This window comes from Geospiza fortis, unplaced genomic scaffold (assembly GCF_000277835.1).
Source record: "Geospiza fortis unplaced genomic scaffold, GeoFor_1.0 scaffold196, whole genome shotgun sequence".
Taxonomy (NCBI): Eukaryota; Metazoa; Chordata; class Aves; order Passeriformes; family Thraupidae; genus Geospiza; species Geospiza fortis.
The window spans coordinates 995988-1023441 of NW_005054487.1; the positions used below are offsets into that span (position 1 = coordinate 995988).

A 27454-nucleotide genomic window follows, 5' to 3' on the forward strand; every position below is an offset into this window, starting at 1 on the left:
CTGCTGAACCTTCCCCTCTCTAGTGGGGAGCAGCACTGCCCACAGCCCTCCCAAAACTTCCACTTGTGCTGCCTCAGTCCCCTGCAGGAGTTTCATTCACAGCGTGCATGAGCTGCAGGGCTGAGAGGGACTCCAATCACCAGCACTGCTTTGTGAGCTGCAGCAAACAGAGCTTCTCTCTTGCCTCCCAGCCACTGATCACCTGCCCAGCTGAAAAGCCAGGCTCATTCAGTGAACCCCTTCGTCCTGCACGTGACAGCCCCATTGACTCTGGAAGGTTTTCCTTGCATGAATTTGCCATCTTAACTGCAGTACAAACGTGTGCTTTGCATTTAGTGACAGGGAAAATACCCAATTTTAAAGCAGTGTTTGTCATCCTAAAGACACTTAAAGAGGAAGATGGCTTACACATAACTGCCTGTCAGGGGACAGTTGGACATCATTGCTAACAGAAAGGACTTCACAGGCAGAGAATTCACTTTGAAAGGCTCAGGCTGTCTTTCCTTGTTTGTCAGATGTTGCCAGAAGTGAGAGTGTGAAATGCACCGAGCCAGGGGCCCTGTCTGCTATGGGAAAAGTGGGATCTAGACACCAATATGCATTTAAAAGTCAACTGTCACAGACATCTTTTATGGAAAATCCTTTCCTTAGGATTTTTCCTCCGGAGAAGCTGAGAGGCCTCAGGAACAAAATGTAAACAATGGTTATCTGCTGCTGTGGATTGCAACAGGTGGGTCTTTGAGTGGCCCATCTTAGATGTTTGTAATTAATGGCCAATCACAGCCCAGCTGGCTCGGACAGAGAGCCGAGCCACAAACCTTTGTTATCATTCTTTGCTATTCTATTCTTAGCCAGCCTTCTGATGAAATCCTTTCTTCTATTCTTTTAGTATAGTTTTAATGTAATATATATCATAAAATAATAAATCAAGCCTTCTGAACCATGGAGTCAGATCCTCATCTCTTCCCTCATCCAAGAACCCCTGTGAACACGGTCACAAGTCAACAACACACGAGGCTGGCTGTAAAGAAGGGGAAGGAAGCAGCTTTCGAAGCCACAGGTGTCTGCAGAATTTGGACAGAGGTGTTTACACATCACCAGAGGCCCAGAGCTGCAGGAAAAGCCTGGCAGACACTGTGACCAACTGCACTGAAGCACAGTGACAGATCCACATCAGCAGGGTCTGATCCTCATCAGATCTTACTAGGATCTCATCTGATCCTTACATTTAGCACTTTAAAGCTGTCAATTCTGAACTATTCTGGCATCAAAAATACACTGCACTGTCATTTCAGCCTTTTACATTTCATTTCTGACCCTGAAACGCAGTGCTAGGCACAGAAACCCTCACCCAACCACCAGGTTTAGCAAGCACTGCAGCCCCAGGGCACAGTGAGCACATTTGGTGGACAACAGCACGGCCAAACGTGCCTTCCACGGATGTCTGGTCCATAGCAGGTGTCCATGTGGAGGCACTGCCCATGTGGGGCCATCTGTGGCAGCAGGAGCACCTTCCTGCTGGCCCAGCAGCAGCTGCCACCAGCTTGGCACAAAGCTCAGCAGCAGCGAGGTGGCTGCTGCTATCTGGGCCAGATCACCTTCCTCTGAGGCTGTAAAAGTGGGACATCCAGAACAAAGAGCCTTCGAGGTGTGGCTGCACTGAAGACGGCTTCTCAAGACCCTCTGAAGCAAGCCAATAAAATTTAAAATTTCAAAAAGAAGCTCAGTTGAATGATCACATCAGAATTTCAGAGCCCTCTCTGTGAATTTTCATCATTTGCCTTCATGTAACAGCAACAAAATAAAAGTCACCAGAAGTCATCTGCTGCAATATATATTTTAATTCAAAGTGAATCTTGACAGTAATACACCATAAATTCTTATTTTGACACTCACCAAAATAGTCACCTGGAAAACCCGCTTTTTGTGACAAAGTACAGAAGGCTTGGTCACATTTAAATCACTGAGAACTAGAAAGAAATACTATCGCAAACTGTAAGAGACATTACATCCATAAAAAATTTTCCCAGTCCTCATATTGTAATATTGCACAGTGCAATTGCTACATGGCCAACTAGTGTAGCAGAGAAATCCAAAGCAAAAAAAAAAAAAAAAAAAAAAAAGCCACAAAACTACAAATTGTTAAACAGTAACAGTTCAACCTCATTAATCAAGTCTCTATCACTGGGTGTTTCTAGAACAAGTCTTCCTACAGCTTGCAGTGTGATTTAACTTTTACTTAACACAAACCACGTTAATTAGCAGTAAAAACAGAAAGTTTAAAAATCAAAACAAAACAAAAAAAAAAAGGAGGAGTTAATACAGTAGCATATTTGACCAATAAAACACCCTGAAGTTAAAAACTGAACACAAGAAATTAATCATATAAAACCTTGCAAATTAAAGTAATATGCAGATATGCAATTCCATAGTCATGCAGTGTTTTATTTAAAAAAGGCATTAAAACGGTATTGTGTAAAAATGCTTCTCAGAGGATGACTTTTTTCACAGAAAAGGCCCTCACCCTGAAAGCTTTTATTTTTTTTCTGCAGATGGGCCCCAGACACTTGCAGTGACAAGAGTCTGTTCTCTCAGAGTACATTGCAGGAGGAGGGAGGAAAGTCACCTGGGGTGTTGAATTTAAGCTGTGACAGGATCCCAAATCTTTCATTCTTTGAAATGCAGACAATTCTAAGATTACAATACAAAGAAAGAGCAGCAGATCTAATTTGGGGGAGCATTTCCAGCAACCCTTCCCTGCACAGGGCAGGACACTGGTGGTGATACACAGAGAACTGTGTCAATTTAACAAGCACGTCAGCTCCAAACCTTAAGCACAGTAAAAAGAAAGTACAGAAAATACATCAGATCCATGATGATCCCCATGGCCCCAGGAAAAAAAAAAAAAGAAAGAAAAAGCAGGTTGTTTATTTTTTTTATTGTTTGTTTGGGGCTTTTTTTGTTACCAGGATACAAAAATCAATGTGCTCTGCTTGCATTGGTGGTTCTTGGTGTGTCCATTGCCTGCAATGGAGTGAGCACCAAAAAAAGGGAGTAAACAGAAAAACAGCACAAGTTTGAAGTGGTAAAGGTGGACATCCAATTTGACTCCCCAAGTTTAGGCTTTACATACGTGTTGGTAAGATTTCAAATTCATCAGGATACTCCTAGTTGCTAATGTATACTTTATATACACACACACTTGTACAAAATGCATAGAGTTGATTACTAAAAACATTGAAAGTTTTGGGAAAAATTACGTTTCTTAATTTTCAGAGTGATTAAAAATGTACTGCTGGTATTTTCTCTTTTTTTTTTTTTTGTTCTAATACTGTTGTATTTTAGTTATTACTTAAAAAATAAATCAAATGTAGGCACATTTATTTCATTCAGACATTCATTAAATAAAACACTGCTTGTGTTAGTGGAGTAAAGAAAAAGATTACCAGTTATTAGCTTATTGACAGAGTTAAACTCAAATGCTTTGCACTCTTATTCCAGTCAACATTGCAAGGATTGTATTCCAGATTTTGTTTTAAAAAAAGTTAAGTCAAGCCTGCAAGATGCAGCTTCTTAAGTGTCTACACAATGCCAATATGAAAACATAAAAAAATTAAGTTACATTAATACATCCACTTATATGCAGTGATGAGCTCAAAGTTAATGGAGATAAAATACTGATGCAAATAACACACCCCAGAAAAACATATGCAATCATCTTCCATCATTTACAGTATAGTAGTTACGACACTTCAAACATGAAAACAAAATAAAAATTAAAAAAAATTAAAATAAACCAAACCCAAACCCCAGCTTCTATTTCATGTAATTAGACTTGTACAGAAATTAGAAGGCTAAGAAAGAACTAGTTAATCACCTAATTTCACAGCTATCTGAAGTGGCAATCATTATATAGCAGCTTATCTATGATACATTCAAGATAAATGATACAATTTATTACTTGCCCATAAGCTAAAACACAGCCTCAGCTTAATACCTTCCATAAATCCCATCTCTACACTACAGTATACTTGAGGTCTATGAAAAAGTAGCTACCTTTTATAGGAAATGGATGATTAAGTCTTTGGTGCTGCAAAAGCAACTTCATTTGAACAAAACAAAAAACGGAAAGACACACTTCCTAAGGAGAGAAAAAAAAAAAAAAATAATAATGCAAAAAGCATGTAATTTACGTCCCTGACGGAATGTATTAAATAAGCAAACACCCACAACAGGCTAAAACAAATACTATTCATGTAAAAAGACTAAAATCTCTCCCATGCATAAATGAAAGATTGCACACAAAGAACTCACATCTTTTTCAAGCTTCAACAGTAAATATTCTGCTACTAGTTATTAAATACTGCATGGTTTGCTCAAGCTAAGATGAAACCACATCATGGATCAACAAGCACTTGGCTTCTCCTTTCATTAGCTAGTCAGTCATGCCTACCTCACCTCTAAACATTTTATCATATCCAATTAGACAAACACTTTTAAAATAAACTACTTAGGTCGTATTGCAGTTCCATTTACCAGTATGAAATACTGGCTTGCATGTTTCTACTCAATAGCTACTGAATCAACTTTCCTTAAGCACTACTAAAGTCCCGTCTTGAAGCTAGATTATTCTGGGGGGGAAAAAAAAGACAGCAAAATTCAGCTACAGCAAAACATGCTGCCTTCTCAATCAGGAAAATACACCCAATACTAAAATAATACCACACAAAACCCAAAATGAGCATTACGCTATCAAAAAATCAGCAGATCTGAATTTTTAAGTGCTGCAGTCCTCAACATTTATATATAAGTAATAACATTAACAACCTCAAATATTTAAGGCACTATGTGTGGGAACAGTTTACAATGCAGCTGAGATTATTAGGACAACAACATTTAAGAGCAATGTTCAGGCCTTTCCTTTGCCCATGCAAAAGACACATGCAATGTGAAGAACAACAGCTCAACTTTTAGATAAGTGACTCAACATTTAAACACCAAGATACGCAACACAAACGAGTTTACTTCTACACCTGTACTGCTGACACATGTGCATCTGTTGCTCTAGTTCTGTACACTGAATGGCTTCCCAAATGTAGACGTGTCTTGCACTAGTTAGAAGGCAATTTTATAAAAAATAGCAGGAGCAAAACCAGATTTCTGCTCCCATAAGTCACCTGTCTAAAGTTACTATATAAGAAGATAACATGACCAAAGACAAGTTATACCAAATGTGCAAAACACATTAAAAGTGAGTTTGTGTTTTTTTGTTTTTTTTGTTTTTTTTAAAGCTCAGAGTTGTTTAAATTGCACCCAAGTCTACATGATTCAAAAAAATAATTTTCCTGTTGTGCCATGGCTAAATACGTAACAAACACCATGTTTCTCCTCCAGCCAGAGCCCCATGCCACCTCCCGAGCACGGGGTGAGCTCTCACATGAAGGGGTACTGGCCGAGCTTGCTGGGGCTCAGCGGGAAGGCGGCGTAGGCAGCGGGCGAGGCGGCCACGTAGGAGTGGGGTGGGAAGAGGGCTTTGTACTGAGTCTGCTGCAGGCTGGGGGAGGGCAGCAGGCGGGGGTTGATGCCCACGGGCACCTGGTGCACGATGCCATTGCCGGGATGGCTCAGCCCGTAGGGCGGGTGCTGCAGCAGCGCGCGCGAGGCGCAGGGCGAGGCCAGCAGGTGCGCCACGGGCGCTGGAGAGGCGTAGGGCAGCAAGGTGGGCTGCCCGCCCAGGTGGGAGCTGCCTGGCAGGTGGCTGGGGCTGTCCACTCCTGCGGCCCCGAGGAGAAGTGCTGGACCTGGCCACACACACACACACAGAGAAAAACACACTTCCTTAGAGATCCACGGAGCACAGAGAGGGGAAAAATGGAGGAGAATGCACTAAAACTAGTCAACTTAAAATCGGGAGGAATATAGAGACGGGGATTATAAATGCTTCGACAGAACAAAAAAAAGATACATTAGCTATTTAGGCAGCAGCACAGACAATAAGAGATGGAAAACGGAACACAAGTTATTTCAATGCTCTTGCAAAGGGAAAAAAAAAAGGATAAAATGCCATGCTGGGCTGTTTTAACAGAAATACCATGTATCACATGAGCAAGGTGCTTATTCCACTCTACTCAGCACTGGCTTGGCATCAATTGGAAGTGCTGCATTCAGTTTGGGCACCATAATGAGGCACAAAGAGGACAAATAGGAGAGAAATTTTAGAGGAGAGCAGGAAAAATAATAAACGGATTGAAAAATATCTGAGACAACTAGGCAAACAGAAGTCTAGGTCTATGATCACAGGAAGATGTGGCAATCATTAACAGTTATAAAGAGAAAAGACTAAAAATCAATTACTCCCATTAAATGATGCAGACTTCAAACTACACAGGGCATCTACCAAAGAAGGAAGGATCAGCATAAATTTTTGTAATGAAAATAACGTTCTACACTTTCTGCCAAGAGGCTGAGGAGCTGCAGACACTGAAGAGATTAAAAATTAATACCATGCTGATCATATTAAGGTTTGCTTAGAATTAATTAAACCAATCCTTTTGCATAATCATGCAGAAGGGGAGACTGTGTCACCCACCCAAATGTTTCTTTCAATCTAAACTATTCAACTCATTATTGCTAAATCCTCTTATCTACATATAGCATGCTTTCATTTAGCATTTAACTGACAATATTCACAGTTTCTCTGCAAGACTTACACAAACAGGTACTGCTCTAACATTAACGCACCTCCAGCTATCTAACCAAAAGCTCAATGCAGCTACAGCTTCAAGATAATTAATTAAAAAGGGCTTAAGCTTGATGTCAACTTCAGTCCTCAGCCACAGCAGACATTTGCTGTGTTGTTGGGCAATGATAAAAGTAACTTTTAAATTAGCTTTAGGTATATCTTCTAACAACTCATGGAACTACAATCACAGTCTCATCTCCCCTCCAGCTTCACTACCTGGCAGCAAAGGTAAGAAATAGTTGAGTTTGCTGAGCTCTATCTCACCTCTGGATACTCAAACTAAAAGATTTTCATGCACACTACTGACAGAACAACACTGACATACAGCTGCAGATTTTAACTGCACACTAGGAGTATTTTTGCATTTGGATGTAGGAGTAATAAATGCTAACATATTTTTCTTTTTGTCTGGTGTTTTCATATAGTGCAACTATTGACAATTTTCCCAGTGTGGCTTTTCTGTTATTTTTTTAAAATAGTGTCAGCTGTGTTAAGAAAATTACTCAAAATGAAAAATACTTATGACTTGCCAGTAAGTTGAAATCCACTTTTCAGGATTTGAACACTTCTTTAATCAAGCTGCTGAAAACCTGCAGCTGCCACAGACAGCAACTGAAACTGTGAGTGTTCAGTTTGGAACTCAACATCTTGAGTGTCTGGGGCTCGCTGGGTGTGAGTGCACATACCTGACTGAAGTTCCCATGGTGCTGATGGAATGCTGATGTCAGTTTCTGCTGACGGCTCCCCACCACACAAGACTGGTTTATTCTCCCCAGGACAGACCGACCCTTCCTCAGCGGCTGGCACGGAGCATCTTCCAGGGAAGAAATAAACAGTGTTATGCTTTTGTTGTCACTACTCTCTTCTGGCAAAAGTTAGACAAGGCTTCATTTGTTTAAGCATGCAGGGAGAAATAATAATACAATATACCAATTAAAGTCAAACCCTAGCACTTTTTAGGAGTAGTTACTACAGATTAGCAGTGAGTAGATCAAAATCTTCATATATATATATTGAATAAATATATTGAAAAAATACTGAAACTTCTTATCTACTGGCATAGAAATGTGGTGGTGTTCTCAGGGGTCCCATGATGAACAAGAATCCCATTAAGAGATGAGAATCTTGACTCCATGTTTCAGAAGGCTGATTTATTATTTTATGATATATATTAAATTAAAAGAAAATTATATATTAAAACTATACTAAAAGAATAGAAGAAAGATTTCATCAGAAGGCTTGCAAGGAATAGAAAGGAGTGGAATGATAATAAAATCTTGTGACTGACCAGAGAGTCCGAGACAGCCAGACTGTGATTGGCCATTAATTAAAAACAACCACATGGACCAATCACAGATCCACCTGTTGCATTCCACAGCAGCAGATAACCATTGTTTACATTTTGCTTCTGAGGCCTCTCAGCTTCTCAGGAGAAAAAACCTAGCAAAAGGATTTTTCAGAAAATATGTACATGACGTAGAAAAACACCTGAACTAACTTACCTGTATTCACCATCTGTTCCTCAAGATGTAACCTGTTTTCAAGTCTCATGGGTGGTACCACTACTGTGCAAACAGTTGATTTGGTTTCAGGGTTAACTGAGGCTCTTGCTTCCTTGTTTTTATTGTTATTGTCTACAAAGCCATTTTCCACAAAGGGGCTGTCATGTCCTGAGGAGTCAGAGCTTGGGGAGCCATCCACTGTATCACATCCACTCTCCTGTTCATCATCTGACATACTGTCAAAAAATAAAAGTATTGCAATGAAGCAGAGAGATTTTCATGATAGAGATACATTTTCTTAAATTAACACATTAAATTTCTAGTGAAATAACTACAATTTAAAGTGAAATCGCTCAAAGGTGGATAAAAATGATGCATTGTAATTACACAGGCACATATATTCAAACTCATCCTACCCATATATTGCAAGGCTCAAAGAAAAGAGGTAACTCCTTTATATTAAAAATTGATGGAATACATGATTAACTTTAAGCATACAAGAAACAGCAGTGAAGTCACTAATGCCTAAATGCATGGACAAGTCCTTCAGTGATTTTACAGCTCATGCAACATGTCCTTATTGAATGTTCTTTAAAACAGGACATCACAAATAAAACCACTTGTGAAAATTAACTTTTTGTGAAAAGTTCTTTGGCACTATGAGGGCCAGCACAAAAGTCTGAAGATTTAACCAACAGAATCAGGTAATTCTGAGTAGTTTTTTCAAGTAACAAACAGTGATAATGTGACAACTACTGAGCAATTAATTGTACTTCTATATCATTAACTTTTGATTAGGGTTGCTAATTATATGACTTAGTAGCATGCTACTGAAAGCAGAATCCAACACACTCCTCTGCTATTGACAAAGTTGAATTAGCAAGGGGAAGTAAATTACAGCTCAGCTCCTTACAATTCAAAGAAAATACCCTAAAATCAAGTAGGTCTTTATAAAAACTTACCTGAATTTTTGAATGTTTTGATATTAAAGAATATCAAAAAGACTGACAGTGTTAACTACCAACCAGTAAGATTGCCTGATGCAGACTCCAAGTTCCACCTCCTCATCAATACATGCTCTGATAGAATCTTTAATTATTCTAAACAAACCTTTTCTGTTAGGACCTTAATTAGAATTCATTTTGCACCATGAAACTGCTGAAGGCTCAAGCTAGACATGAGGCAGTGAAGATAAAAACATTTAAAAGTTCTTCACAGCAACCCTGTTCACCTAAGTGAGCCTTACTTTTAGTAGAAGAAAAAAGGCATCAGTTTCATTAAAAATTACAAGATACACAATGAAAAAATCAGAGACTGCTAAAATTAAAAAATACATGGTGACCAAATCTGTCACATACTACTTAGGCTTATTTAATCCTGCAGCTCTAGAAGATTTTTATTCCAAAGGAAGCTGCATGCAACATGTTTGTATTTTCTGTGTGAGCACCACCCATTCAGTATTCTGAAAGCTTCCACTGCAGCAAGACAGATCTGTTAGGAACAAGAAGAGAGCAGTCTGTGCTGTGCAACTGCAGGCCAGCAGATCAATTTTTAAACAGATCATTTACCCTCACCAGCTGACATAACAAAACCTGAGCATTTTTTAGTATCAACTGGGCCTGCTGTATACCAAGATCTTTCTTTTTGGTGCAAGGAGGCTGAGTTTTCACCTGTTGGATCTCTTGCAAGGAGAGGGGCTGGAGTGCTCCGAGGAGCTGGTGCTGAGCGTGCTGTCGGGGCTGCTCAGGGAGCACACACGGTCCATGTTCAGGGTGTTCTGGCAGGCTTCACACTCCAGGCTCCCCTTACACCTGCACACAGAAACACAGTCAGCAAACACACATTCACCACCCACCTAGGTAAAACTGTGCAATAAAAAAGGGCCCATCATTACAAAAGACCCCTAAAATGTAAACTAACATCCAATTTACACCCAAACCAGGTTTTAAACCTTTACAGTGTTCTTTTTTGAAATCTAATAAATGGATAATTTTTTTTACTGAATCAATACTAAAACAAGTAGATTAAAATGTTCTACTACAGCAGTTCAGAGCCTTGAAACTTTTGACAAAGCTCAGATTTAAAATACATGTTCCTCCAGCCCAGAATTATTACAAGTAAGGATGAAGTCAAACAAACATTAAATTTTTAAGCCTTGCACGCTTCTGTGATGGCTCTGTGAAAGAAAACTCCACTGGAGGGCAATACCCAGCACCTGCTTTTGCACCCAAAGGTTCACCTTTTCACACTGTTAGAGAAGTATTTTCTACCCACAGGTGTGTAATAGTATCTACTGGGTGCTACTGCTAGAATGGTAACATGAAGTATATACAGCAAGAATATTGTTCTTCAACAAATAAATAAGGCATGGCATTATGAAAAAAGCCCTAAAAAAACTATGGTTTGAAAAGGCATAACACACACAGATTAATGTGGCAGATTTTTGACAGAGCTGTTCCCTTTCAGTAAGAGAGTGCTACAGAGTTAACTTTCTGCTGCAACTTGATCAGGAGCAAAATGTTTGTCCTTTTTTAACTCAGATTCATTTGCTGTGCTGATGCCTAGAGAGTCTACCTGGGACAGAGGCTAGACAGAATTAAAGAATAAAGCAGAGATTTATTAAACGGCCTTCAAGGGATCCACCTTGGGCAGTACAAGAGCCTGGCCAGGGCTGCACCCAAGATGAACTCCAAGTCACAGATTTTCACACTATTTATAAGTTTTGGTCCATTTACATATTGGGCTTAATTGTCCAATTACAGCTTCAGGTTATGAAGTCCCATCCTCCCAGTTTGCTCTCCTCAATTTGCTGCTGTTTTACACGTTTTGAGCCTGAAGCTGCAGTGGTGTCCTTGGGCTGGAAAAGGATTGTTCTGTCCAACTCGACTGTGAAGGGAACTTGCTAACACTTTATATGAAGTTCAGAGTTGCATACTAAAGCAGTACAAAATCTGAAGTTCAGAATTACATACTAAAGCAATACAAAGCATCATTAGCACTGATGCCTTCAGGTTTAGATTTCATGAAAATCTAAAATATGATATCTCAACCTGAAGGCATCAGTGCTAATGATGCTTTGAGAAGGCTGCCCTAGAGCAGAGTCTGGACAGAGTTACAGAATAAAGCAGGGATTGATTCCAAGCATCTCCTCCATGGATCCACCTTGGGCAGCACCAGAGCCCAGCCAGGGCTGCACCCAGGATGAACCAAAATGGCCCCAAAATGCACGAGCGCTCCCGGGGTCTCTCCCTGGGATCAGTTCTGCTCCATTTGCATCTTGCACTTCATTGTCCCATTCCAGCTTTAGCCCCTGCAGTCCCACCCTGCTTGTTTTTCTCTCTGCAGCCCACGGGGTTTGTGCTCTGGGGCTGAGATTTGGATCATTTGTCCTTGGTGCCCAGCTGGAGCAGGAATTGTTTTGTCTCCCTGCTCTGTGCACAGAGCTCACCATCCCTGAATGTGAAGCCCAGAGCCACCCACTAAAGCAGCACAGAATGTGAAAAACAGAAAAGCTACATGGCTGGGACAGCTGTATCTAAGTCAAGCCTAAGAAAACCCAAGGCAGATGCTCACTCCCTCAGCGAGTGTGTCCGTGCCACGTCGTCCTCGTCGGTGTCGCTGCTGATGGTGATGACGCTGACGGGGCTGGGGGAGCCGCCCAGGAACAGCGCCTGGCGGGGGCTGCTGGGGACAGGGGGCTCAGGGGCCAGCCTGAGAGAGGCCTCCTGGCCCTCCGAGTTCAGATTGTCCTGTGCTTCTATACAACTTATCCTCTTGACAGCCTTCAGGTTGAGGATCTTTGGAGAGATAAAGGCTGAATTTTGGATATTGGTGTTTTGTAGCATGTTGCTCCTGAGGAGGAAACAAAAACAATTTGGCATTTAGTCAATCTCAGCCTGTGAAAACTGTGCTGTTTTCAAGAAAACCAAAGCAGGCAATGCGGGCTAAGTCACCAATTTTTAAAAAAAGCAGGCAATGTAGGCTAAACCACCAATTTAGAAAAAACACAGAACAGTAAACACAAGCAAAAATACTTGGCATGGAAGGTTTCAGACAAAAAAGATACCAAGTATGTAATATCAAAGACATCAACACTGAATACAGTATACTGAAAATCCCATGATCTTATGAAGGTAAAAACAAATGAAAATCCCATGTGGGTGAAAAACAAGCAAACAAAATCCAGCTGGATTTCCTGCAAGGATTCTCCTTGAAAACAAAAGCTGGTAGCCTCCTGATGAGCCCCTTGCTTAATACAGGACTGCTGACACTGCCCACATAACCCACACACTTTCCCCCTCATGGAGCATCCCACACCTTTGCCATCACTTTGCATGGCACTGGGGCATATTTTCTTCAGCAAGCAGCTGAAGTATTTTTGGCTATCAGTGAAAGGCGACTACAAGGCACACAGCAGCCCTGTTACACAGCCTCTCTTTATTTTTAGTTGTCTAAACCTGATGTATTCTCCTTCATGTAAACTTAGGAATATCTCATTAGAGCTACCTCAGGACATTCTTACACCTTCCCAAAGCCTGCAAAGACAACATTCTACCATGGTAGGCACGTGCTAATCAAAAATAACTAAAACTAAATAGCATTGCAAGTATTGTTCCATCTAGTCTACCACCAAAATAACTTAAAGAGAAAGGACACATTTTCCCAAAAGACTAAGAGGAATTGTGTCCAACAAAGAAATCACTTCTATAAGTTGTTCCCTTGCCCACAAAACAGCAATAACAGGTGTGGGAATCCATAAAGTCAGAGGGTTTTGGGAAAGCTGCAAAAGGCAGGCCTCAGAGACAGCAGAACTGTGATTGGAGCTAAGCAGCTGCCATGAGATTGGTCAGCAGAAAAATTATGTAAGGAGTAGAAAAGTAAGGACAAATAGAACAATGGTTTGTGTATTAATGCTGGTCTAGAATAACCTCCTAAGCTGCAGAAAAGTTTATCTAGCCAGATATTAGGAAGTTCCAAGCTTAATAATGGAGCTCTGTGCATTGTGTTTTAAGGCTCACAAGCAGGTATTGTATTCTAAATAAGCAAGCATTGTACCTGTGCTTATAGTGGTTGGATGGAACTACTGTCAATGTGCTTTTGCTTTGTGTGATTGGCTAAAAAACTTATAAAGTGAATTGTAACTAAGTTCTTGGTCTGCTGCCTGGGATGTGAGCTGATGGCATCTTCCCATTGTCATAACCATGCAATGAGGATGATGCTGGAAAATAAAGCAGCTCAAGGCACGTTCCCAGCAGTCCTGTCCTGTTTGCGATTTGTACACAGCCCCTGGGTGACGATACACTGTCTTTGAATGTTCTGTCCTAGAAATATTCTACTGACCTGTTCTGGCACAGTTTGTTCCTCTTGGTAGCTGCAGGCTGAGGCCAGATAACGTGTGCAATGCCCACACTGATTGGCTGAGGGGCAGACAAGGTTATCTGATGTGTTAAGAGAGGCTGTGGTATCATTGAGCTGTAGTGGGTGCCCTGGGTAATCATCTTCCTGAGGAAAAGGAAAGGCAGGTTTATACTGCAGGTCTTTCTCACCAGCACCCTCATTCCTTGTTAAATCCCAGCCCCTGAGGTGTGGCCCAAAAGCAGGACTCACCCCCATTCTCCAAGCCTCTGTGGGCCAGCCACAGGATCAGAGGGCAGAGATGTTGGTGGAGCTGCCACTGGTGCTACCTGCTGCCACGCAGGAACCAGGATCTGCTGCGTCTGGTTGGACCACGCCTGCTGGGGAGCACAGAGCTTTTATGGCACAGGCAACTCACTGAAACCACACTTGCTGCTTGGACTTCAGCACAGACCAGCTCAAAACATTCACTAATTCAATAAGTAAGAGCTTTGCTTTAAAGTAGGCCAACCTGAGAAAGGATTCCTGCTCGAATCTGTAGTGGCTGAATTGCGTGGGCTTGGGTCACCAGTGGGACTGCATTGTCCACCCTCAGGGAGAAACTGGTGGGTTTGCTGTGGCTTGTAGGAATTCCTGGCAGGGAGAAAAACACATACACAAGCTTTAGGCAAACAGCAGTCTTGCATGTATTTTGTGAGCAAACACAGAGGACAAATTTAAAACATTTTACTGTTTTTTAAAATGTGTTTATGATCTAATTCCATAATTTACACTTTCAAGTCAAACAAATTAACGCCTAAAAGATTTTTGTGCCATAACTTATCTGCACAAATATTTGAGCTGTAGTTTCCAGAAAAAACTGCCAATAGCTACTAGCTGGAAACAGACTACTAGAAAGAGGAATGACTTTGGCAGAAAGTTCTGCAGAGCTAAGCATTTACTCCTTATCACAAACTACATTAAAAGAATTTGAAGGGAAGCAGGCAAAAGTAAGCAGAACTGAATTTCAAAGCTTCTCAGAATGGACTCCTGCACACCTCATACTCTGTATTTCCAGCAGGCTGAAACACATTCTTCTCAACTTTTATAGCTGGCAATGCCACATGAATAATGTCCCTCTTTGCTACCATCTCTTTGGTGGGAAACAATGTAAAATCTTCTGTCTACCTCATCGAATTTTTGCGATAGCATCCATACTCCTATTCCTCTCTTCATCAAAATAATACAAACTATAGTAAACTATAATATATAATATATATAATGCAAACTGCTCACCAGAGTATAATACAAAAAAGATGCATCTCGCATCTTGTATTGATTTCATTATTGTTACAGGAAACTAACACACGTATAGCAACGCTGCAGTGTTCACTACAATAACATTTTTTTACGCAATGATGCCAAACTAGAATGAAAAAGGAATTTTTCTTAACAGACATTGCAACAGAACAGCCATGCTTGAAGAAAACACTGGCTAGGAAATAGCAAAAGATATCCCTGATCTCATCTTCTAACTGCACTTCATGCCTCGTGCTTTACTCAAAGATTAAGCACGGGTGTTCACAGGTAACTACTAAAGAATTACTACACTGAAGTTTGTAAGTGCTTTGGTTGGGGTTTTTTTAATCTTTACAGTAGAGGATGAAAGAAAGTTTCCATCTGATGTAATTCTCTCATGTCATAACACAACAGTCGGTTATAACCACGCACTTCAAAGCTTTTCATTTTGAAATGCACTTGACTGATTTTTTTCCCCACAGCCATCTAGAAGAGAAGCATCTTAACTCTGACACAAGTAGAGAGTTTTAGCACTTCAGATACTCCACAGAGCAGCCAAGCTGGGAAACTTTGAAGCAGTGCCAGATACCATTTATATCCCTTTTCATCTGTGCCAGCAACTCGTCACCTATGTGATGAAAACAATATATCCCCTCCACTTCAGCTGTAGCAGAAATTAAATTTGGAAAGTTATCATCATATTAAGAATACAGTATACAAATCACAGATAAAGTGTCTGCCTGTGCTGTTTCCTTTACTATAAATCATTTTATTCATCTGGGAATAATGAAAACAATAATGGGGTTTTTTTTATTATGGAGTATGTAATTGTGTAAAGAACATAAACAATTTAAACAATTAACTGCTCAGAAGGAAATCTGTGTGAAGCAGCCTGTGAATAGTCAGACCTTTCTCGAGTTTCTGGAACCCAAGGTAAATGCAGCTACCACAAAAAATATTATTGATAAAGTCTGCTGCATCTGTCTTTATCTATAGAGATTAAGACTTCCTGGGCTTTAAGTTTAGATTGAATATTTCTGGTTTGCTTCATTTCAGAGTGCATCTAGGGTGATTTCCGAAGCTTTAAAACGCAGAGGGAAAACTAAGGTCATTCTTAAAAAAAACTACTCCCTATAAATTCCATAACTTCAAAACCTGATCTCAACATGAAGCTGAACATCACCAAGATAAATAAATTACATCTTTGGAACAAAGACTATAATCAAGCTAAGTTAATAAGCAAACAATATAAACTGCCTTCCCATTTCCATAAATGACTATTACTAGGATAAGACACTGATACTCACTCCATCTTTCCTGTTTTCTCTCCAATTTTACTTCAGAAAACCCTCCTTATTGCTTCTGCTTTCACACTTTTTTCTCCTATTTTATGCAAGACATAAATTTATCTGTGTGTGTGTGTAGTATACGAAGATGGGCTCTGGATTGCTTAAATCATTTTCTGCAGGTGCTGATTTGCTGTTTCTTTCAGAAAGGTGCCATGAGTCTGCATCTGACTCACACGCTGATTTTTGATGACATAATTAAGTTGGTTTAAATATAAACCTTAAGTGGATATAACAGAAAACTCAAATATTGCTAACAGCCAGGCAGTAACACTCATATTTGAGGAACTGTGACAATTACAGATAAATATACCTTGAATAGCTGGAGGACATATAATCAATGCTTGCTGGAAAACATCACTGCAACCAAACTGAGCAGTTCCTGCCTGCAGTGGAATCCCTTGGTGCAGAACTGAGTGGGCAGATGCAGTTAATGCCTATGGGAACAGATTCAACACAGGCAAGGTTATTATAACTGTGAAACTACATCTCTCACACACTTGTCCCACCACTTTATACAGCAAATAACTAAAACAAACTTTAAAAATGAACGATTCAAATCCATTCACAGGAAGCCATCACACTGGGCCACTGGAGGGCACCAGAATACAGCACTGGCAACCCCAACTTGTAACTTAATTTGGAACATATTCTACATTATTTGTCTAAGAAAACATTAGGGAAAAAACAAGAGTAAAAGAAGATTTTTCCACTTAACAGATGTAATTTTTTCAATTATTAAATTAATTAGAAAAACTACATTAATTGAACTTACAGTAAAACCAAAACAAAATAAAACAAAACCAAACCAAGAAAAACAGGAACCATTGATTTTACCTGACTTCTTACTGGACCAATTTTGGTAAAGCTTGCAGTCAGGTTGGCTGCACTGCCTGAGGCAGCTGATCTCATGAGTGATGTTTTATTGCAATTGCTTAAGTCATACAGGTTTGATCGGCATTTGCAAATATCCATGATATGAAAGCAGGACTTCACTCTATCAGAACCAGAAAATAAGTTGCTTTAATCACCATTTCATGTTGTTGAAGGTAAAAAACAATTCCCCGAAATAAGGGGAAAAAAATTAGTTCAAACCCCCCATTTCCCAGTTTCACAGAATGGGATCATCCACACAGGTAGAAAAACAGAAACACTGTTGTTACTATGGTCACAGCAAACCTCTCTGATGCATATTTTAAACTCAAGAAAAATACTGCTGTTTCTTTCTCTTTCCATCTAACAGCTGTTTACACCATTTTCTAACAGCTGTCTACAAACAGGAAAGATAGGAAATTAAATAGATGGGAAAAGCTTGCAACTTTAGGAAATCCACGGTGAAATACACAACTCCAGAACTGCAAGAAAACTTTCAATATGTTCCACATTAATCAATACAGAAAAGGAAGTATCTGAGATGCTAACCTCAAGAGGAAATGCCTACCCTAGCCCTCAAAGACTGACAGGAACTAGGGCTCCTCATACTTCCAAAAAATCACACCCAAGTTTCTGCCGTGCTGGAATTTTAACAATCGTACATAAAACCAACTTAGGAATCTATTGCTCAAACTGTTACTTTCAGAGAAAAATATAGCTATTCAAGCAGTTTCCTTGACCCAATAGATGTATCTAATACTGCAAGCACTTGAAAGAATTTTCTAAGACACTGCAAAAATGATGAAAGATTTTTTTCTCTCTGATAGCAGAAGAAACAAACAACACTTTTATACAAATGAATTGCAACAACGGAGATTTCTACGTTACATACTGGTTGCTATGAGGAAAATCAAGGAGGTGCTTCATGGTAACAAAAGAATGGTTCAGGGTCTCAGCTGGAGTGATTCTTAAATCAGCATCGATAAGCAACATTTTCTTCAACAGACTGACAAATTCCCTCCTATCTGCCTTCTCTGCCAACAGGTCACTTCCTTCCAAATCCATCACCATGTTCACCTGGCACAGAACAAAACAGTCAGATAGAAGATATGCATATTAATTTAACTCTTTCTAGTATTGTTTTCTGCTATAAAATACTGATATTCAGCATTTTTATCATGTGGGGTATGGTGGATTTGTCTTAACCCAAAACAGCTGGCTTGGAATTGGTGATGTTTTTTTAGGCACGCGCACTACTGCCCCCTTGCAACCTCCCCAGTTAAAAACTGCTGAAGGCTTTATTCCAGTCTGGGACTTGGAATTTAAGAAGTACGATTCGGAATAAAGATCTTTTTATGGTCTAACTCGAACTACAGAGTTGATCTTCAAAAAACAATTTCAAGCACATATTAATGCCAACCTTGCAACAAGATTTGATCCTTTTTTCAGGATGTGAAAGACAACAAAAAATTGCCTTTTCTTATTGACTAGAGAGGTGTAAAGCTAAAGAAAAGTGAGGAAACAGTTATGTTTTTAAAAACAAAATTTAAGAAACTACACTTAGAATTATAATGTTAACAGAATTATACTGGAAATCAAACAATAAACAAAGCAGGTTCCATATGCATCCTTTGTTTATTCTTTACCACAGTGGCAGATAAGGTAGAAGAGAAAGTATACATTTTACACAAAATTCAAGGGTTCCCCCACCACAAGGACAAGTTCCACTGCTTAACAGAAGCAATGGAAAAGGAAGATCTTCACTAAAACCTCAAAAGGCTGACAGAGCCAGACATTTTCCTCAGAGCAGCAGAGAAGAGTGAATATGACTGAGACACAATAAATAATATTCTAAAAGGCATTTCTTTCCAAACCAGTAAAATGTTTTAAAATCACCAGTCATTCCCACACATTCCTTCTGCAGAGGAAGGAGGCTTTAATACTCACGTGCACTATATCATCCAAACTGTTGAAAATATACTTTCTGGCCTCTTTAGACTTCATACCTGTTTCTGCCTCGTGTTCTTCCAATGTCTCAACAAAAAGAAAAGGAAAGTTTAGTTTAGAATCTGTCAAAAAAGGTTCACCTATAACTACCAAGTGACTTTATGTACTTATTGACCTAAAAACCACTATTTTTTCCCCCAAATTATTAGTATATCAGTTATATATTTGTATGCTGCTTCACTGGCTACTTTCATTCTCTAACTCAAAAGACAATAACTACAATGTTTTACATCTGACAAATCACAGTACTGGATTACAACAGATAGTTTATGAATCACACAGGAAGTGCTGAAAGCCTAGCATAGAGCAGTTTAATGAAACTCCTGTATTTTTATGTATCACAGCTTTTCTATTATTGTACTTTACCAATTTTCTCAAACTCAGACCTTAAACCCCAAGCAGCAGCAATATCACATCACTGTGAAAGAAATAAACCAAAAACCAGGCAGTATCCATTCAACTTCTTGGTTTTCTCTTTTCTTTTTTTTTTTATTATTATACTTATTTTTATTATATTATTATTATTTATATTATTATATTTTTATATTTTATTTATTTTTATGATTATATTTATTCCTCCACATACACAACAAATGGTGTAAATATTTTAAATACTTCAGCATGAAGCAAAAACACCCTAGAGAATGAATGGTTTATGAGTTGGTGTAGTACCTTCTGTTACAATTTTCCTTCCTCAACACAGACAGCACCTGTAGGCTGGTGGTGCAAGAGCCAAGGTGGGACTTCAGGGAAAAAGCTTTTAACACACACGTTACAGAAAAGCTTCCAAAATGAACTTTGACAAAAACTGCAAGTAATGAGCAACTGCCCATATCAAAACCCCTAATTAACCTCTGCAAGGTAACAAAGAGCTCCTGGAAGTGGGGAGTTTGCACCAAGAACTTGCTCTGGCACGGAGAAGGCAGATGTAAAGTGTCACCTAAAGCCCAAGTGCTTGAGAAAGCAGAGGGAGGGATTAACCAGGTGTGGGTGTAATTGCAGAAATGTTACATAACCCCAGAGCTGCTGGGGATTTACCAACTTGCTGGGGGGATCTTATGCAACTCGTGCTGGGAGCTGGCAGCTGTTTGTTACTGCAGAGATCCCTGTCAGTCCCAACTGCTGCCTGAGCCCTCTGTAAACCCAGGGAAGCTGGGCCGTGGAGAAACACAATTTAAAAAAAAAGTAGATTATTTGCGTGGGAAGCAAAGGCTCTGCTTATGGCCAGAGCGCAATAATGTTGCTTAGAGAGAAGCAAGGTGTGCAGAACACCAAAATACATTTTGTTATAACTTTGTCTGCACTCACTGTATTGCAGCTTTCAGCTGACAAAGGCTGTTTTAGCAGGAGATCTAAAAGAAATGAGCGGTACACAGCCACGTTATTTCTTAATCTCCTTTTTCTCCTAGGAACTTCTGATCCTGAAGCCAGCTCTAGACAAATGCAGTCAAAGCAGTGTGGGCCTCAGAGACAAATTCCTTACATGAAGTGAAAAGCAGTAACAGAGCAAAAAAGAGAAGAAAACAAACCAAACACATTCATTGAGCCCCTCTGGAGATACAAGGCTTAATTTGAATTTCCCACCTGGCAGCCATGAACTGGCCACAGCAGAGCCTGGCAGCTGCACCTTGGGGGACAGGAAAAATGGAAGGGATAAAGAGCAGGAGCTGCTAAAAACCACAGGAGATGCACCAGGGACATAATGGTCCTGTAGTGAATCTTGGCTTCTCTCCTTTCTCTGCTCACAGAATATTGTGCTGTTTTCTACTACATTACACTGTTTACCTTTAATCTCCAACTAGAATATGGTGCATCTGTTTCTCTACAGAAAAATCTTGCAGTTTTCGTTCCCATGCTTAGCAACTGCTCTCCTGGCAAACCTTGAGTCTGTGAAATGTAACGAATCTGAGGAAAAAAAACAGAACAGGGAAAAGGATTTACCTCTCGTTTTCAAAACGTGATCCCCACAGTGTGACAAACTTGTAATTTCATTTGAGAAATGACAAAATGAACCATGCCCAGGGTTCCTTCCACAGCTACATCTCACAGAGGGGAGAAGCCTAACCCTGAGCACTTGGCACTGCTCTCTCCATCTCTAGAGAAAGCCACACACAAACCAACCTCTCAGGTGACCTATATAAGCAAGCTTTTTAGGTTGGTTCACAGCCACGAGGAGCTGGGGAGAGTGGCTGTCATTACCTCCTCAACCCACTCAAATCCTAAATGTATTTTTTTAATTCTAAACAGGAAAATCAGTAGGAGTGTTTTGTTTGCTTACAGAATTTCCATGATTTTTTTTTTTGGCCTGTTCTCATTATGTAACTAGATAAAAATCCTTCTCATTTGCTGTTTCCAGTGTATCAGTCTTTTAACACATCTGACACACCTGCATTTCAAGGAAACATTCCATGTGAAAAGGGAGTGTCTGTACAAGCTCCAGGCAGCAAAAGATAGTGTTGTTGTCCAAGAAAATCTGCTGCTGAGTGTGATGGGAATGGACTGGCTCTATGCCTGAAAGAAACTTTGCTCTGAAATAATCAAAATGCATTCTTTTTAGATTATTTACTATGCATTTTGCATGACCTATCATAGTTGGTGGTCATTTGATTGCCTAGAAAAGTTAAGTTTCAAGGCTTCAACAGAAATCTGTAACTAATGTGCAAGCAATGTTAACTCACTCTGCAAGGGGGGAGTTATCCCAGAGGCAGTATTGCTTTCAAAATTAAAAACCACCTTGGAATTGGAAGTATAATTGGCAATAATTGAAAACCAAGCTTGCTGCAGGTCAGGATGGAGAGGGTACTGAATTTCTGAAGGGCAGGGTCCCACAGCACAGAGGGGCTGCTGGGGTGAGCCAGCCCCTGGAAAAGGAGGAGCAGCCAGGGAATAAGAGAGAAGAAAGGGGAAAAAATCAAAAGGAGGGAGTGGCCAAATACACCAAATCAGAAATTGAGAGATGAGAAGATAAAGTCAATGGCAGAGAGAGGACTTGAGAGATGGGAGCACCTGAGAGGTGAAAAACTGATGGGCAGTGAAGAGTAAAAGGAACATGAGAGGCTTCTGCTGAAAAGTGACAGACCCAAGTGGGGAGGAACTAAACACAGCTTCTGGGGTTTAGTATCCTCCATAATTCCCAGCCTCAGGCAATAAGGAGTAACATCTGACCAGAGATGTTTCTAGACCATTTATAATGTCCTCAGAAAACAAAGAGTCTTAAAAAGTAGAGGGGAAAAGCCAGTGCATTAATTCAAAAATTGAGCAGTTAAGGGCCTGTGCCTGTTTCTAATGAGTATTAAAGCTCAGAAGACAGGGCTGTTTTCCACGGAGAAACACAGCTGTTCCTGCTTCTAACCACAAATGAATGGAAGAACTAAGAGCTCCCTTTCAAGGGCCAGTGTGTTGGCTGCCACACACCAGGGGGACAGGGGGGAAATGCAGCACAAAGCCTGTTTGTTTACTCAGTGACACACACCACGTAGCAGGAGGACAGGAATTCCCCTGGAAGCCATCTCCTGCTCCTGCTGTACTCATGGACACTGAGAAAAACCCTGAATCCATTTTCTCCAAAGCAAGTTTTGCAGAGCTGCAGGAGCACAGTTACAAGTCTGGTTAAAACAAGGCAATTCCTGATGGTGCAGAGGAGGTTGCAGCCCCTCTTCCACCACAACTTCTCCAACATGAGGATCAGGCAAGTTGCTAGATGAGGCTTCCAGCAAACTTGAATGATATGTAAGAGGTAAATAAACTTGCTGTGTTTTTGGAAATTTTTGAGAGAGCGTTATAGATTCTTTCCAAAAAACAAAATGCCTTCACTTTATCCTTAAAAACAACAGTGAATTATATGGGTTGTAAGATGTTTCCTCTTTTGTTTTCCATTTTAACAGCAACAGGCTCCAAAAAGGTCTTCTAAATGCATCAAAGCATCAACCCATATTCCATTCATAGCTCACTTCCCCAAGTGAAACGCTGAGTTTTGTGTAAATGATGGAAACTGAAATAGAAACATTACCAACATCAACACAAAATTAATATATCCCCTGAAAATGGTTCTAACAAACAGATTTTCAGAAAAGTAGGTCTGATCTGTCAGTGCAGGAAGCCAAAAGCCCACTCCATGAGCAGGACTTGAATAACCTAAACAACATCCTCTGAACTAAATGCTGGATCCAAGACCAGAACTTAGCAAGAAGCCAGTGCTGCTCCTTCTGGGGTTTTCAAGAGATTGCTTCACTTGCATAGTTCAAAACCAGGTGGGCATGCTCAGGATGCTGACTACATTCCTCCCAAATTCCACATTATTTTCTAACTGTTTAAAATAAAAATGTTCTACATCTTTCCTTAGAAACAACATGGAGTTTTATTAAGTTTGCTCACTAATGCTCGTGGTGTCAGTACTGAAAACTCCAACAAAGCAAGGGCAGAGCTTTAAGAGCTCCAAGCTTTACCCCTGCCTAGCTACAGTATGACTGTGACAGTTCATTCTTGTTCCTCATGAAGTACAGGCTCTCAAATCCTTGAGCTTTGTTGGATTTCCAGAAAGCATCAGAAAGTATTCAGAGCACAATTAATCCTGACATCTGAATAGACATTCCAGAGTCAACCCTGTTCATGGCAAATGAAAGAGAGATTATAATGCAGTGATGGTAGCTGCAAACTTTGGTTTCCATCATCATCTATTTCATAAGATGGAGGGGAGAGGACAAATGGAAACTTAATTAAAGAAAAAAAAAACCCACAATATACAGTCCGAGTCAGAATCAGGATTTATGTTTCTAGGACAATCAATAAGGCTAAATTAAAAGCATTGAACAGACTTGAAGAAATACTACATAAATAGGGGATATTATTAGCATTTAAAATTCTGTATTTAATGATCTGAAAGTCTTAAGCTGCAGAAAGTGCACATATGCTTGTGAAATGTATTCTACTACCTGGTCATATTCCAGTGCTCCTGGGTACAGTGGCCATCCAAGAAAGAGCTCTGCAATCACACACCCTAACGACCACATGTCTATGGCTTCACAAAACGGCAATCCCAGTATGATCTCTGGTGCTCTGCAAATCAAACATGGTTACTGAAGCTTATCCTTGGGGAAGAAACAATTCATTCAACAATCCAACATGACAAACAAAAAAAAAAAAAAAAAAAAAAAACAAAACCAATCTGTTTCTTGATAATTATTTCAGTAAGATCACAGCATCAGAAATTGCATTTTTATTTATCTAAGTAACCTGTGCTGGTATTTTGCAGCTCTGAGATTTTGAGATTTTCTTTTTCCTACAAGTACTAGTTTGCTATATACATGAAAATAACTGATATGCCTAGAAAACAGAATATCCCTGATTCAGAACTTTTCCCTTTCCTCCAGTATGTCTCTAATGAGTTGTCCACTCAATGTCATATGTCTGCAACTATATTCCAAACACATCAGTCTTTCATCTCAAAAAAAACCCAACTAGAAGTTTTATCTGAAAATCCACTTGCACACTTCTCAACTGTACAGTACAGTTAAAACTATTTAAAATATCAATTTAAGTATGTAACCGCAAATCACTTAATGTACTCAAATCAGTTGAATGTGATCAATTTTTAAATCACTTAAATGAAAGCACTGCATTTGCTAAACAGAGCAGGTGTTATTTTTCACCTAAAACAAATGTGAATTATTTAACAAACACCATCTGAATTTATGTCTCCACTCAAGAACCAGAAAAATTGGTATTGACACAGCTGCTAAAGGGGCTTTTAACATCTTTGTTCACGTGGAATGGAACTCAAGTATTTCACAAGTATCCATTTTCATTGTATCTGTCTTTTTAAAACCTTCCCTCCCAGCTCATTCAAGCTATTAACAAAAGGAAAAAAAATTAATTTATATCTGCATTCTAAAATGGAAAGACGCCTGGAGATGTAAAATATTATTTCAAGCATCACACTATAAAGGGATCCACTTTTAAAGCAGACAAGCTGTTGTTTGCTCAGCATGTCACAGGAGAGCAGGAAGGTGGTTAAAACCAAGAGGGTAATTCCCAATGCAGCTGGACAGAATGGGAGCATCCAACTGACCAGGAAATGTGGGATTTCTCACCTGGGGAAAAGCTCACGAATCTTCACAGATTCAGCACATCCTGACATAGTCTCTACTGACATTCCACACACAAAACAGACTCTGATCATAGTAAATACCAACATAGCTCATTCTCCTCTGACATTTACCCTTATCAAAATATTCTTTAAATTAATGACATGTACTGGATTGGGAACAAATTCCTATTTTTATGCTACATTGGGACAGAGAAGCTATCTTTTAGCTGTAGAGCAGACCAAGAGCTGAAGCATCTCCATCCCCTTTCACAAGGGGTAGTTGGTAGAAGCTGTACACAGACATATTTCAAGCTCCAAGGATGAATGTTCACCACCAGGGAAAAGACTCGCAATGCTCTGCCCCATCTCTGACCAGTGAAGCCAATCGGGCTTCTGCCACAGGGAAAATCCAACACTTTTTAGATGAGAAAATCTATAGGACAGGATATTCTGTTAAATAATCATGTACTTTCCATTCATGCTGGCACTTCAGTTCTCCCCATCCTTGCCACAAACCATTTTGGATGTGATTCTATGAAGGCTAAATCTTGTCACGCTGGCAGTGAAACTGAAGAGGCTCAGTTTTCCACTGCCTCCAAAGATTTGACTACAATAAACTTCTGGGGATCAAACGTGTATTTTTGCAATGCAGGATCCTGACACTGCAGTAAGCCTTAGCTAGTTTCATTATCCAAGAAATCAATTCAACATCTCTGGATGCCACAAGACAGAAATAGCAGTGAGAAGCGTCTGCCTTTCCCCCTGGCTGGGTGCCAGGCTGCCTATGGTTGTTACAGATCTCTGTTAAAATACACTTCCTTTTGTTGTATTGTGTTACAGCCCTGAATAGTTAATGAATATACACACAGCCTATGGATACAGGGCCTTTAACAAATGCTTCTGCTAAAATAAGCTCTGCAAAACCTCTTAGGTTTACTCAATGGTTAATATGTGCGCCGTGCAAAAATAGCCGCAGTCCGTCGGTCTGGCTGTCCCTGTGGAGAGACAGGATCCCAAAGGAGAGAAGGATGAGGGGAGATACAATGCCAAAAAAAAAAAAAAGACAGAATACTCGCTGTGTTTCAAAATACAGTAATCTGGTCATTTTTCCACAAAGAAAAGCACTAATAAGTAAGTCAAAGGGAAAGGGAGGTATTTCAGGAGAGGAGAAGTGCTCCTCACTTGCCAACACCAGACCTGCCATCCAGAAGGAAGAGGAAATAAATGTGCTCCTGAGCACAGCTACCTGCACCCTTCCACACAAAATATTTTCAGGCCAGCTTGAAGAGAGGAAGATGAAGAGCTGCTGCTCTGTCAGGGCCCATGGCACCTACCATGCTAGCCCTTAAAATGGAGCAACTTTCTCACAGCAAATTAAGTTGCAGCAAAACTGTAAGTAAGTTTGATTATGTTTGGAGCGGTCTTAACCAGCTCAAATATTTTTGTTAAACAAAAGTTTGTTAATGCCATGCTCAAAAACATCTGATTCTGTTTCTCCTTCTTTTAAAGTTCCTGTTAAAAATCTGTCTGGAGAGCTGGAGAGAAAAGCATTAAAGTGGAGAGAATTATTCTCCAATTTTTGTTTTTAAGATGACCCACAGCCGTTTTTTCCTATAAGGAATATTTCACCATGCACCTCAAAAGGAAGATACTCCCTTTCCTAACTACAAGCATAGACATGAGAGCAGTAGGAACCCCAGATGTCCCAACGGCCCCTTTAACATCAGATTACTCAAAAAACAGTGTAACTAAGCATTTCTCTCTCTCCAAACAGCACCACACACACTCCTACTTGGTTTTTACTGCAGATCACAAGATGTTCAGTGCACCAGAACACACCACAGTCTCCACCTGAGCAAACAGCACCTGTTATCCCAGACCAAGACATCAAGGAGAACACCAGAATTTTCTAAACTTCTTAAGGACACTGAATCTTACTTAAAAGTACTTAAATTTAAAGCAAGATTTTAGAGAGAAAGCACTTATTTCCTCCTTACCGGTGTTAATTAAACATTAATTTAATTTAAAATCATAAAACACAACAACTTAGACTTAACAATTAGAATGATCTAAAAAGATGAAAGACAAATGAGTACCTGTTTCAGCTGCTTGTTTGGATAGCCACATTTCCATTTATTACATCACAGACCATAAATGCATATACTATCCTATAACTTTTTGTAAGCTTATGAGAAAATAAATCACACAATTTGTTCCATTAAATTGTTCAAAGCCTAGAATATTTCATAAAATAGTTTAGCTTCAG

The 27454-nt window shown here is 39.8% G+C and overlaps 1 protein-coding gene across 1 annotated transcript in view; it reads right to left on the reverse strand.

Moving 5' to 3' along the window:
- Window positions 1–1821: 1821 nt before the first annotated feature.
- The window catches only part of HIPK3 (homeodomain interacting protein kinase 3), a 68608-nt gene continuing 42975 nt past the window's right edge, over window positions 1822–27454 (reverse strand). Inside the window, 15 exon segments of the mRNA XM_005428490.2 lie at window positions 1822–5768; window positions 5771–5801; window positions 7429–7556; window positions 8245–8480; window positions 9915–10055; window positions 11818–12096; window positions 13585–13746; window positions 13852–13976; window positions 14111–14232; window positions 16537–16660; window positions 17061–17220; window positions 17989–18173; window positions 19044–19130; window positions 20889–21008; window positions 24035–24158. Coding sequence (XP_005428547.2) covers window positions 5434–5768; window positions 5771–5801; window positions 7429–7556; window positions 8245–8480; window positions 9915–10055; window positions 11818–12096; window positions 13585–13746; window positions 13852–13976; window positions 14111–14232; window positions 16537–16660; window positions 17061–17220; window positions 17989–18173; window positions 19044–19130; window positions 20889–21008; window positions 24035–24158 — 2359 coding nt within the window. The 3' untranslated portion in view covers window positions 1822–5433.